This window comes from Artemia franciscana, chromosome 6 (genome assembly GCF_032884065.1).
Source record: "Artemia franciscana chromosome 6, ASM3288406v1, whole genome shotgun sequence".
In the NCBI taxonomy this organism is placed as follows: Eukaryota; Metazoa; Arthropoda; class Branchiopoda; order Anostraca; family Artemiidae; genus Artemia; species Artemia franciscana.
The window spans coordinates 33686774-33701737 of NC_088868.1; the positions used below are offsets into that span (position 1 = coordinate 33686774).

Genomic DNA, 14964 nt, shown 5'->3' on the forward strand with positions numbered 1-14964 from the left:
GAAAAAAACCTAAGGAGACGCCCATGGTCGATCTTAAGGTGGATGATTCATCTGATGAATTATTAAATCTTGGTGAAGAAGACAATAATAATAACATGCCGTTCATCCTGTTTTCTTTGTCAGTAGGATATTACGTTCATTTCAAGTTCCAGCTAAAGAAGTCAACGTACTGCTATGTTGGCTTAGTGCAGGATATTGCAGAAGGTAAAGCTACGATTAGTTTCATTTGCAAGAAAAGCGAAAGGATTGTCTTCCCCGAGGTTGCACGTGTGGATTTTCTGATATTCTCCAAAGTCTACCAAAACCTTTTTTCTGTGGAGGAACCAGTAGATTGCCTCAAACCTTTAACTTTGAATTTTATTTTTTGCCAAACAATATGCATCAATCAAGAAAGCATATAATTTTTATAATTTTGAACAAGTGTGTTTTAAGTAAAAAAAAAACTGTTATATGGACGAAATTACTGTTTGTACAGGATTGCCGGTGGATTCTTGCCAATTTTTACAGCTTATCCGGTTCAATCTCCAGCATGTCTAAATCAACCCTATTAGTTGGGGTTGGTTTGGATACCTTGACCAAAATTAAAAATGCAGTTTTTTGAGGAAACTTTGAACAACAAAAGTCTGAAAAAAAAATCTCAAGCATTCTTTATTCTGAGAGGTATATAGAGAACAACAAATTTCGGTTTTCCATTTACAAACAACTGAGATAGTTGCGCGCAAATTTTGTCCAGAAACATAATTTCCCGCTTTTTTTGAAAGTTCTATACAAAAAAAAGTTATTACAACAAAAGCTAAATTTGGTTCTAACTAAATTATTTCAACGAAAATTATTCAACAATAATTATTGGTTGATAACAAAAATTACATATAATAATAATGAAAACAATAATTAATTGTTGAAAATCTTTTCAATAAAACCTTCTAGTTAGTTTTTGAAACCACAAAAAAATTTCCATTAACAACTCAATTAGGTGAAAATACTGAAAAACGGGTTAAAATTTTGAAAAGAGTAAAATTTAAAAAAAAGATTATTTTGTTTTTATATGAAAGGATTAGTTTATTTTGCTACAATTCAATCCAATAGATAACTTGGGCATACAAAGTGTTATATAAAAGTCACTCTTCCTTTTGTTTTTACTGATCGCATGGACTTGATTTACAATACCAATTATAGTCTATTAGTTGCGTGTTTCTTTTGTTTTAATTTTTTCTTAGCCCTTGTGTTTTATCCTATCTTTTTATGCAATTGTTAGTTTAATTAAGCTATTTTTTCCTCATGTTTCAACTCTTTGTCCTGTTTGATAAGGTTTTTTGGATATGAAGCCAAAATACTCGGACTTTATTATTATTATTTATAATTTTTTCTTCTTTTAAAGTTCGGGCTTATTAAAAGTTTTGCTTGTTTTTCAAAAGAAAAATCATCTATTAATACAATTTAAGAAGCTAAAATATTTTCTTCAGGCTTATCATTGTCCCATAAAGTTTACGTTCAATAAAATGAATATAAAAAACAATGAAGAGACAAGATGAAAAATAAAAAGAAGAACATTGTGTTGTTGTTTTTTTTAGTGCAGAAATAGTTAGGAGTTTTGATCTGGTAATATTGCATGCAAAATAATAATTTCAGCAAAGCAAAGACGTAGCTTTATACATGCATCCCTGCTATAAGCCAGGCTCAGCCAAAGTATACCTGTCTGTTGTCCTTCATTGTCAATTTCCTTATTTAAAAGTGGTTTTTTAGTTCTATGTCTAGGTCTAGTCCGTATTTCTGGGCGTTCGGGAGGGGGAAAGTAAGAGTAGGGGATGTCAACAGCTTCCATCATGTCTTGATCATTTCTGTCGACAGTGTTTCCAGGTGAATTTGTGATAGATTCAGCTTCTAAAGTAGGGATTTATGTTAGGGAAAAATGTGAACAGTGTAACATGAAGAACATTAGAAGCTATATAACCAGATAGAAAATATATAAATTGTTATTGGTACATTGATAAATACAAGATCGGAAATATTTTAATGAGAGAAACATAAATGAAGAACAGTTAAAGCGAAAATAAAAGCTTAGCAAAAGAATAAATTTAACAGGTATAAAAAGAAGTTGATTCAAGATATTTACAAGAAAACCAGGAACTTTTCAAAGTTATTTAAAAGTACGTGACTCAAAATTTCTGTGACTGACTGCTTATTCTTTCACAAGAATGATTCTAGATATGTTATTTGACTTCTTTCAGCTTTCGGCGTCGTCTCTTTTCATTTTTCTCTTCTTATTCTTTGACTTCTATTATTTTATCCTAATTTAGGGATTAGGATCTATACTTTTAAATCCCGCCATGCAAGAATTCCCTATCCTAACTTATCCTTCTCTTTGTGCATGAATAAAAAACATGCAAAAGATCAGTCGTAATGCTAGCTGCTTGCATAAAATAAAATTATTTTTTTTAATATTTTTAAAAAAATAATTTTTTCTCGCCTTCCAAAAAGGATTATTTTTTCTCGCCTTCCTTAAAAAATATAAAATTATTTTTTCTCGCCTTCCAAAAAAGGCGAGAACCTTATTAAGGATTTTTATGATATTTCCATGATATTCATATATCTCAATCAAAGTAACCTAAACCTAACGGTAAATAAAAACGGTAACGTTTTTATTTTATTTAACGGTAACGGTAAATAAAAACGGTAACGGTAACGTTAGGATTACCTAACGGTAAACCTAACGGTAAATAAAAACACATAGGATGCCAAATGCCAAACCTCAGCCAAAGTTGCCTGGCCTGGTTCTTTGAAAAAAGGATGACAGCTATTGGGAAAGATCACTACTACCCATGCAAAAAGCGATATTGTTTGTTTTTGAAGAAGGGAGGGGACCCAAATCTCAAGTTTAGGGTTTTCGACTATGGTGCTCTTTTTATTTCGGTCTGCCACTAGTTTCGAGGACATTCAAGCTCTTTTTCAAAATTTCCGAACTTTGTTTTCACGTAACTTCTTATGTGATAACTTATCAAAGATAAGTTATCACAAAACCTATCTATAAGTTTATATTCTAAAAAGTTTTATGTTTATACAAGTTATAAGTTATATAAACATAAATTAATATTCATAAGAAGACACTCTTATGTAATAGTTATCGTTCCTGAATCAACTTTAAACAAAACATTTTCTCACTTGACAGTTTATTTTTCACTCCTTATTATCAGCAAACTGTTATTTTAGTCTTTTTTTACGGACCAAAATGAGGCTTACACCTTGTCAGAGTATAGTGTAGTAAAATTTTATGTGTTCCATTCCTTCCCTTCAAAAAAACAAAATAATTGATAATCGTGTCCAAAAAATAATTTTTTTCACTTTTTAGAATACAACGTATTAGAAAATTCGTGGTAACGTTATCGACCAAAACTAGTACAGCCGACATCTACCTAAATTGTTAGTGCAAACTAACATAGCCTCCACTATTTGCACTACCTAGGGCAAAAATAGTAGTAAATTTTTATATTTATATAAGTTATAAGTTATATAAACATAGGTTTATTTTCATAAGAAGATAAACTTATGTAATAGTTATCGTTCCTGAATCAATTTTAGACAAAACATTCTTTCACTTGACAGTTTATTTTTCACTCCTTATTATCAGCAAACTGTTATTTTAGATTTTTACGGACCAAAGTCAGCCTGACACCAAGAGAGTGGAGTAAATTTTTATAAGTGTTCCATTCCTTCCCTCCAAATGACAAATGTCCAAAAAAATAGTTTTTTCACATTTTAGAATACAACTTTATTAGAAAATTCGTAGTAACAAGGTCACTGACCAAAACTAGTGCAGTCGTCAACTAGATAAATTGTTAGTCTAGGTTAATCAAACATAGACGGTAAATCATTGACAAAGCAGTTTTTATTTGACATGAATAGTGATGTAAAATGAAGAGTTGAATAAAATACATTTAAAGCTGTTTCAAACGATTTATCACTGTTACGCTTAAAAGACGTATATAAAATTGTCATAATTCTGAAATACTTGTCGAAAAACTGTTTGCTAAGATGTTTCCATGGGGGGGGGGTCAGTAAAAGAACATAAATTTGGAGGATTAAAGTGTGACTAAGAACACGTTACCTTGATGATTCTCCCTTTGAAAACAGCTTAGTAACCGGTTTTTGACTATTATGTCAGGATTTTGAAAATTTCAGATATGACCATTAGATCTAATAGTGAGGAACTCTGTAATGGATAAATCGTTCTCTTAAATTTAAATCAGCGTGATTTTATAGTAATAAATAAGAAAAATGTTGAAGTTACTCATGTAAATAATTGTGAATTTTCAATGCACCTTTGCTATAATGGTTTCTTAAATCTTAATAAATAAAATAAAATTCCTTTCCAATATCTTGTTTTCCAACATCTTTCTAAAATTAATCATCAGATTCTGTAGTAAACTTCAGAACATACTTCTATGGTAAAATACCAAAAAAATAAAATACCTTCACAATACGGTGGGTCTCGATTGTAAAGACCAGTTTTCAAGCAACGAATGCGTTTCGGCCCAACCAACTTATATTGTGGCCCACTGCAAAAATAGCTAACAATCGTCCCAATAACCGTGCTATTGGTGCTTAGTGTGAAAAAGCCATTAGGTATATCGGCCGGCTCAAGACAGAAAGCCGCTATCATAGAAAAAAAAAGAAGAAATAAGCAAATTCCATAAATAGCATAAGAAAAAATAATGAAACACTTTTCTTAAAAACAAACATAATGAAGTAATGAAAACATAAAAACAAAACGCAACAAAACTGGGTAGTATTAGTAGTAACAGTATAACAGGAACTCAAAAGAGGACTATTAGGAGTTATAATATCACAAGAGCTCGCAAAAGTAGTATTAGTAGTGATAGTATCACAAGAACTCAGAAGAGCAGTATTAGCAGTAATAGTATCATAAGAACTCACAAGAGTAGCATTAGTAGTAATAGTATCACAAGAGTAGTTTTTCAAAATTTTTCAAAACTTGTCAACTTGAATCAGGTCAGCCAGCTTAATTCTCATTGCGATGCTGCATGACCATGCTGTCTTAAAAAACTACTATTTTCTATAACCCCAAAGCTTAAGTACTTCATGCTTTCAGATAGAACAAAAGCTCACAAAATGTGTAAATAAAATAGAGGGTGAGCAGTTAATAGAGGTAGAAATCCTCCAGCTGAAGTAGCATGAGTAGGAATGAATCAAGAATACAATAGCAAGAAAACAAATCGAAACATAAATTTATTGTAGACACACCAATTTAAACACAAGAAAAATGAAACTAATACAAATTTTATGTGTAAGGCAGTTACAATTAGGGACGTGAAAGGGAATTTATTTCGGGTAGGTAGTTTATGAAAATTAAAACAGGTAAATTATATAAACAACATACGAATTTTTGGTAAAATCTCGATTTTTGAAAGGGGAGCAATTCAGCATCCTCAGGCAAGTCCTCGGGTAAGTCATTACATTGTGGACTAGCCTCTGGATCCCCGACCCCTATTTTTCTGCTTCAATTCGAGATTCTTTATGTAAAATATATATAATTGTTATTTTTTTGTACTAGGGTCACCTCCAATTGTTGCCTTATTCGCGTGTGTGAATATATAATATTATTATATTCTCTGAGGCCAATCTGACTCATATACATAATTAAATAAAAAAACAGTTTTTTATCTGAAAGTAAGGTGCGACATTACAACTTAAAACGAACAGATATTATTCCATATATGAAAGGGGTTGTCCCCACCTCAATGTCCCGCTAATTATGCTGAAGTTTGACTCTTTCTCACAACGCTACTTCTTAAGACAATAAAAACTTTAGCGTAAAGAGCAGGGCGTTGAGGAGGGGAAAGCCCCTTTCATATATGGAATAATTTCTGTTCGTTTTAAGTTTCGATGTTGCTCCTTACTTTCAGTTAAAAAAAAATTATTTAATTTCTGAACTTTTTTGAATTAATACAGGTTTTGAATTTGGCTCACCGCACATGAATAATTAAAACAAATATGCATATCAATTTTAATTTTTTAACTAATAATATCTTTATAATAACCTAAGTTTGATTTCTGTTCCAGTTGTTTAAAAATGACTCCTGAATCACAGAGGCTGTTTAATTAGAATAATAAACACTTTTAAAAGTTAAGAAAGAAATTTCAGCGTTAGAGCGAGCTATTGAGGAGTAGTCAGGGAGCCACGCGAGAGAAATGTTGATATTTAAGGATTGAGGTGATCAGCAAGCCGCAGAAGGTTTGAGTGTGCAATCTAATGCAATCGACCATGCTGAAAACGAAAATCGGCGTTATATAGTCGACAAATGGGTGCGACATCCACATTTCTTCAAATTCCCTAAGAATCCATCTTAACTGGCAAAAATTATATTAAAATCGATAAAAAATTACAGGTTACTCCAAAACTGTTCAGCTATACCTCAGATCGAAGGTAATTAAATAAAGAATCATATTCTCTTTTCAAAACATTTTTATCTTTTGCCGTTCAGTTGTAATCACAAAATTTCGACGAAAAAGTTAACACAATTTATCTCTCTTTTGGATTAATCTTGATCCATCTTGAAAATTTGCTTGACTGAGGTGTATTTTTTTTAATGGCTTCTGTAGGAAATTTATTGTCCTACAAAATGACTGATCCAGAAATTCTCTAACTCTTCTCGTTTTTGAACTATTGACAGAAAAGCGGATTGACCCAATTTTTAGCTCGGATAAGCAGCGGCATCTATCCAGTGTGAATGCGTCAGGGTTCACCCGGCCAGATGGATTTTCCAAGATAAGCTGAATAGAAAAAGTCAAGCAAAGGAGTCTAAACACAAAATTATGGAGGACCTTAAACTTGATTTGCACTTGAGTGGAGCTTGATGCAAGAGGTGTAGACACTGAAGGTAGGCTTTCCTTGTGAAACATATTTACAGTACAAAGGTTGTTGATATGTCCTGCTCTGAATGCCCAGGTCAGGCAGAAGCCAGGCACATGACCCAGACATGACCATGTAATAACTAATAAATAAGTTGAATAGCGTAGGCTAGTGGAAACTGTTTTTCATTAAACATTGTTCATTTAAGATATGTATATGAAGATATTGTTCACGAAGATATGCTGAATATTTATACGCTTGAGACAGTTGATAGTGAGATAGCTGACAGTCTCTTCAGTGTGCGATCTGTTGGAAGCAGAGCGGTTGATCGCTACTTGGACGGTGAAAAAGGTGCCTTTAGCAAAGTAAAGGTCATGAATAATGAGAAGGCGAAACAGAAAAAAGCAACCAATATTTCTAGTGCTGTAAATAGCCTTACCAATGTTGAACTTCAAACTGTCAAAAGGGTATTGGTGAGTGTTGACTTTACAGGCGAAAGAGGACTTCACCATCTAAAGAATTTGCTTTCCCATGAGCTTCTTCCATATGCACCTTCTATATTCCAGAGAAGTGCCATATCTGGAATGGTTGTGCTTCGGACAGGAACAAAGTCAGCTCTTCTGGAGTATTTGAAAACAAAAATCAGCTTGAGTGAGTGGCCCGTTAACCTCGAGATTAGCAGTGAGTCGACTCACTCAAGGGTGGTAGACTTGATGCCCTACCTCAGAAGCCATCCACCAAATCCATCGGAAACCGTTGAGAGCTATGGAAAACGGACATTTTCTACGCTTGTGTCTTTCAACAGCAACGTTAAGGAGCTGCACGTCCTTGCAGATAGATATGATGGGATTTTTGGATATTCCGACAAAGAAGGCAAGGTGATCTGCCTAAAGGACTGCGGTGGTTGCCATGAGCAGCGAGGATGTTCAAACAGGTCTCCGGTAGCTCTAGGTAGACACTCAAACCTAGATGACTGGAACTCGTTGCTCTCAAATTCCAAGACAAAGGCAAGACTGATTGAGCTTCTATTCGGTGAGTTTGAAAACTCAGTTCACCTGCTGCAAGCAGGGTTCACTGTGTACCTCTCAGGAGGCTTTCGAGACCGGATGAGAGTGGTGATGCTCAAAAGAAGTGGAAATGCTGATACAAACTTTGAAGAGCGTTTGAGCTGTACCCATGAAGAGGCCGATACAAGAGTTGTGTTACACATGTTGGACTGTTTGGAGAGGGGTTTCGATGTCGTTTTGGTCGATGCGAATGACACAGACATTCGTCTTGCTATATCACTACAAGTTATTCCTTGGGAACCACCCAAATTGTGAAAAGCGGAAAGTTTATGTCAGGTTCCACAGCTATTTAGTGCCTATACATCGGCTTTGCAGCAATTTACCGAACGATTTTGTTCACTCCATCTGCCTTCTTCATACGCTTTCAGGGTGTGATACCGTGGGTTTCATGTTTTCTAAAGGAAAACGAGTGGTGGCCAAGGCTGTCGAGAAATGGGGATTGGAGAAACCAATTGCTTTGCTTGTCCAAGAGATACAGAAGTCAAAGCTCGACCCTGCGGTTCTAGAAAAATTCAGTGTGATTTGCAAAAAGGTCGTTGTTGCCTCATACGGAAAAGACCCAGACCACTTTACCTCTCTTAATGAATTAAGAGTGCATTTGTACCCTCGAAAGCGGGAGCTTAAGTATTTGCCACCATCTGACGCTGCCTTTGAGTGTCATGCTAAGCGCGTGTACCTGCAGTTGGACATTTTTTTGCAAGCAAATCGAGCAAAGCCACAGTTTCTGGATCCCCTGCAATTTGGCTGGATGTTTCAAGACGGTGGGGTTAGGCCAGTTGTGTCTACCCTTCAGGCATTTCCAGATGGTGTGGTCCCCCAGTACTGCTCGTGCAAGCGCTGTACAAAAAAATGTTCATGTGCTGGAAATAGACCTTGCGATTTACTTTGTGGCTGTGGTGGGAAGTGTTTTATGGACGAGTTTGATATGCTTGATGGATAATTTGATATGCTGAGCTACTTTTTATCTTTTGTAGTAACAAGTGCCGTTCACGAAATCCGTAGCAGGTGTTAGTATAGTAATCTTTTTTTTGTTTATTCAAGCTTATTGAATAATAATCTTGTCAAGTTTAGGCTACTAATAATTCTGATTAGGAATGAAAGAGAGTTGTAATCAAGGTCATTGTTGAGTATAGTGGCAATCTTCCTGTCTGAGATAATAAAACTATCCGCTACCAGCTGAATCTAGGCGTGAAATCTTTTCCAGCGCGAATAAAAAAAACTAAAATTGCAAGTTTCAAGGTCATTCGCGATGGTCCCTACTGTACTCGTCACTTCTGGCATCAGTTACGAAAGATTTGGCGATCATTGTGGAAATTTTTCCGAAACGTGATTTAATAGTAAAAAAACGCGAAATTTTCAATTTTCGGGGTCAAGCACCCCCGGCCGAGTATATAACGCCCATTTTCGTGGTCAGCGCTATCGATTACCCCATATTCCGTTGTCAAAGCTTCTGCTGCTCACTGATCACCTACCCGACACATTTTCGTTGAGTGGCTCCCTGACTAGAGAGAGAACCCCTCTCATACATGTAATATTTTCTGTTCGTTTTAAGTCTTAATGTTGCTTCAAACTTTCAGCCTGAAAAAAACTTATTTTTCTTTAATTCTGATCGTTTTCCAAATAATGTCTGGAAATACAGATACCCCTCAAAGGAAACTTCCCTTCCTCCACATGAAATTTCTCCATGGAAAAACTGTACCATGTAACTTAAATTAATGATATTTGCGGAACTTATGTTGTAAGTCATAGTAACAGAACTGCCAAAAAGGTCGAAATTATTTCTATGAATATGAAAGTCACGAGTTGGGCAATTCTCAAATGAATGAAAGAACAGATCTTCAAAAGATATACGTAAAAATGTGTTTGTTTTAAGTTTTAATGTTGTTCCTTACTTTCAGCAGGAAAATATTTGTCATTTTTTATTTAATAACAACCACAAGCCGATGAAATAAAAAAAAATTGTTTTATTATCACATGAAAATCATGGTTACGAAGCTGCAGATGATCAAACTTGATGCTAATATTGGCCGGAAAATAACTTGAACAACTTATTGCTTATATCAGCCATTATTTAATAAAATTCGAACTTTAGCATAAAGAGCGAAGTATTGACGAGGGCCGAACTGCCTCATATGGGTAATATGATGGCTTTCACCCACTCGTCCACATCTCGTTCTTTATACTTTAAGTTCAAATTTTGCTCCAATCCTTTAAGAATAACCCCTGAAGCAAAAAGGCCGTTTAATTATAATAAATAGATTTTTTCAAATTACTAAAAATACTTTAGCGCAAAGAGCGATGTATTGACAAGGAGGAAAACCCCCTCCCCCTCATATACGTAATAATTTCTGTTCGTTTTAAGTTTCAATGTTACGTCTTACTTTCAGTTGAAAAAAACTTGTTTTTTTTTTATTTAATTTGCGATTGTTTTTGAAATGATACTAGGAAATCCAGCACCAACACCTTGGAAATCCTCTTCCCCCATGAAAAATTCCTCCATAGAAAAATCCTCTCACATAACCCAGACTGTTCGGTGATTTCCTCTCTATATAACTCCACTGTATTTTCCTTCATTTAAAATGACTTTAATAATTAGGTGTTTTCTATTTAAAGAATTTGAACAATAAAACAAATATTTATTCTATTTTCTTTGAAATCAAGAGGTATTTCTTTTCTACTTATTTATTTATATCTAAAGTTTGTATTCTACTTGCTACAAACTGACAACATCAGAAGGATTTCGATAAATAAAAACTTTCTTTTAACTTACGATCACATCGTGGAGGCGGTCCATTCCAGCGCTCATCCACATCACAGATAAGATCACCCCTTCCAACTAAAACATAACCAGGATTGCATTCATATGAAACTGTGCTCAGGTAATCTCTACTTCCGTTAGAAAATCTGTAAACACCATTTGGAATACGAGCAGGAAGACCACACTGTAAATCTACAAGACAAATAGAGTTAGAATAGAAATTATATAGAAATATATTAAGAAATAAATTATATAGATAAGAATTATAATATAGAATTATATATATATATATATAATATAGAATTATAATATAGAATATAATATAGAATTATAAATTATAATATAGAATTATAATATAGAATTATAAGAAATAAATTATATAGATAAATTATAATATAGATTTATAAGAAATAAATTATATAGAAATATATTAGAATAGAAATTATATAGAAATTATATTAGAATACAAATATAATAGAATAGAGTTAGAACAAATAGAGTTAGAATACAACACTTTATCGAATATCCACGGATAATTGAGTGCTAAAGTACCAAGGATAGTGACAATAAAATATAATGACTTGAATTGGCTACGGGGGAACTTATCCAACAATATATATGTCAAAAGTTTAAAAATGGAGAAATTTTATTTTTTATGAAAATGGCTTCATATGCCGTTGAATATGTTTTTTTTTGGTAACAGCCGACGCAAAATAAAAAAAAAATGAACGGGGGTAAAAAATTTAGCAAGGAATGTACTAAAACATCTGCCAACAAAGACTTTAAAAACGTGTGGCTTTCCTTTGAAGTCTTATTTATCTTAGAGACTCGACAATTCGTTAAAATTTGAACTTGCACAGAAATAAAGCGTTGACAAACTAAATTAATTAGTTTTGAGTATGTCTTTTCATGATTCAATGTGGCAACACTGACAAACATGTGATACTGCTCTAAGAACTTCATAGTTTTAAAACAACTAAAATACAATTCTAAAAGCCGCAGTTTTCAGCTATAAATAGACCTAAGGTGAGTTCAGAGGGGGGGGATGTTTTAGTTTGATGATCTTCATACTTTAAATTAAGTTTTATTTGAAACCCATCCAGAGAAATCCATAAATTCATTTGGTCCTCTCGAAGACCATGCGTAACAAGACTCCGAATTGATCTCGGTAAATCAAAAGAGAAACTTGGAAAATAGAAACATGGATGCTAAATGGGCAGAAAAACTTAAAACAAACGGCACCTTACAGCTTAAAAATGTACTTCCATTTGAAAGTATTGTGACTTAAAGTATTGAAAGTAATGTTGAGAGAATCAAGATATTGTTCTTGATGCATGAATTATCACTGACAAAAAGCGTTTTCAAGCTAAAGTAATTGGACTTGCTTATCCATTTTCATGGTTCCATGTGGCAACACTGACAAAAATCTGATACTAATATTAGAACTTCATAATTTGATACATGCAGCCAATTTGGAGTCCTGCTAATAAATTTGGTGATTGGCTTCAGATACGCTAGATTGGCTAGGATTGGCTTTATATTTGCTAGATAAGATTTGGCTTTAGATACAAGTAATACATGCAGCCAATTTGGGGTCTTGTTCATCAATTTGATGATTGGCTTCAGATACGCTAGATTGCATAGGTTTGGCTTTAAATCGGCTAAATAAGAATTGGCTTTAGGTGCAAGTAATACATACAGCCAATTTGGAGTTTTGTTCATAAATTTGGTCATTGGCTTCAGCTACGTAAGATGGGCTTGTATTTGTTTTATATTGGCTAGATAATATTTGTAAATTTACCATTTCATCTCAAGATTTTGAGAAATACACCCACCCCCCTTAAAATTTTTCGGATCGCCGCCACTGCCGAGTGTATGTCCATGTCCAATCCATTTACATTCTCTGCATCGTCACATGAAATAGAAAGAAGTAGTGCTTCGAATTAGCACCCCCCCCCGTCAAACCTTTGATTTGGTTGAATTTTGGTTGATTTGGAAGGGCACATATAAAGTACAAGGCTTCAAGGAGACCTGAAAACACCCTTTGAGAGTTTCTAGTTTTGTTTTTCTGCTAGAGCTTCTTAGCTGCATTTATACATACATGTCTCGAACTTTGGGTATTCAAAACGACAAAGTATTAAGGTCTTAGGTGACAATAGCTAGTGGGACTGACAAATGAAAGGTACAACGGAAAAGTAGATATGATTAAACAAAGTATGTCAAGAAAGCTTATAAAAGGTGAAAGAAAAAGAGAAATAAAATATGTAAAGCAAAATTAGACTGCATTAAATAATGTAAAACATAGGAAGCTTATGCGAAATGAAAGGATATAAAATGGAATGAAATGTGCAAAGCAAAAATAGATAAAATTAAATAAAATAAACCAAGATAAACTTGTGACAAATGAAACGATATGAAATAAAGAGAAATAAAATGTTAAACGCAAAAGTAGATAGCAGGTTTACTTTAGTAAAAAACTACTTTGGACAATATAGTAGAAAGTACATCAAATAAAATAAAAAAAGAAATGCTTGTGAGAAATGAAATGTGCAAAACAAAAGTAGGTAGCATTAAATAAACTGACACAAGAGGAGCTTGAGAGAACTGACATGTGCATAGCAATATTAAGTAGGATTTAATAGATTAGAGCAAAAGTAGCTTGTGAGAAATGAATTTAAATGAAATAAATTGAAACGAAACATGTAGCGAAAAAGTAGATAGGACTAAATAGAAGAAACATATGAAGCTTACTTAAAGAATAATACTAAACGAATTATATTCAATAGGAATATACGCGTGAATTTACTTTGAATCTCCATTAAAAAAGCCGAAAGAGCCAACTTATCTGAAAGATTTGAGGAATAAGGGGTTGAGGATGCGGGGGAGAAATGATTTAAACAATAATGCATAAACTTTGTCTGTTATGTCGGCTATATGTGGGTTATGCGCTTTTAGCACGGCTCAAGCACGCTTGTCATGTTTTCAGTTTTCAGTTTTGATACTTTTTATTGTATATTTTTGGACTTTTTATTGATGATGTTCATTCAAATTGTTCCAGAATTAAACTAAATTTCCTCATTTCTAGCTTCATTATTTTATCTTATTTTTATTTTACACGAAAAAGTGCGCGCACACACACACACTCGATTTTACAAATATAGATATCCATTAACTAATTAATATATGACTAATTCATTGATTCGTTCCACAAATAATTAATGTTTGTTTCAATCGAAGCAAGTGACAAACCTTAATTCCATAGTTCACTATTTATGAAGTACGAATAGATTTGTCAATGGGATTTGAATTTTTTGTTAAGGTTTTGATTTTACTTGAATATGTAGAAATATACGTACGTTTACAAACAGGTGGAAATTCGTCAAAGAAACCATTGGCCATACATGTTCGTTCGCTGGGACCAATTAAGAGATGTCCATTGTCACATTTATATTCAATCTTGGATCCTATATTGAAGTCATCTACAATAACTGTTGCATTGGGAGGCTGTTCTGGTCGCCCGCAGGAGCTTGGTTCTACAAAAAATATTCTACATATATAAAATTTCACTTTATATTGTCAAAAAAATTCTTTTAGATTAAAATTCTAAAAAAATAAGATCCTAGTTTCTTTCCTCAAACCTCTTAATTAAAGAAAAACCTACGGATTCCCATTACATGGAAGCTTCATTTGGAAAATCTAATGATTTTTTAAATCCCAATCAGAAGCCCAAAAATTACCGTGGTTCCATTTTTCCTAACACTAATTTAACTTATATTTATTTTTTAATTAATATGCTTATTGTTAATTATTAACTTACAGAGTTAAAGTTACAAGTTCAATTCCGACCATAAATTAGTCTTACCAACACATATTTTAAAAGCGTCACATTACTCATTGATTACCTCCCACCCCCCAAGAAAATCGCAGGGGTTAATTATAAACCAGTCTCCCAAATAATAATTCCCTCGGAATTTAAAGCAAATTATACAGATAAACAGATAATCTAACATATACACAAGTTGCGGAATAATATTAACTAAGCAACGGATATAGTTTTATCTTCTTTTTTTATATATTTGGTGGACTATTTCTTTGTTTCTTGCCAATTGGTGAATATTATTCTTTTTTTCCCAATTCGAGATTCAGAGTAATATTTTCCTTTATGGTTCATAAAAAGAAATAAAACAATTGTTAATATATGGCTACGTCAAGTTTTTGACGTTAATATGGCCACGTCAAGTTTTTATTCCACATTTTGGAAGAATCAAATT

General features: G+C 33.3%; 1 protein-coding gene across 3 annotated transcripts in view; it reads right to left on the reverse strand.

The window, feature by feature from the left end:
• LOC136028340 (sushi, von Willebrand factor type A, EGF and pentraxin domain-containing protein 1-like) overlaps positions 1-14964 on the reverse strand; it is a 111614-nt gene that overhangs the window by 17789 nt on the left and 78861 nt on the right. For 2 of the 3 annotated variants that reach the window (XM_065706123.1, XM_065706125.1), the window contains exons 8-11: positions 14050-14226; positions 10706-10885; positions 4468-4650; positions 1693-1881 (exon numbers count right to left, since the gene is read on the reverse strand). In XM_065706123.1, the coding sequence (XP_065562195.1) occupies positions 1693-1881; positions 4468-4650; positions 10706-10885; positions 14050-14226 (729 nt within the window). The remainder of the gene's footprint in view (positions 1-1692; positions 1882-4467; positions 4651-10705; positions 10886-14049; positions 14227-14964) is intronic. The other variant, XM_065706124.1, reaches the window with a different exon arrangement.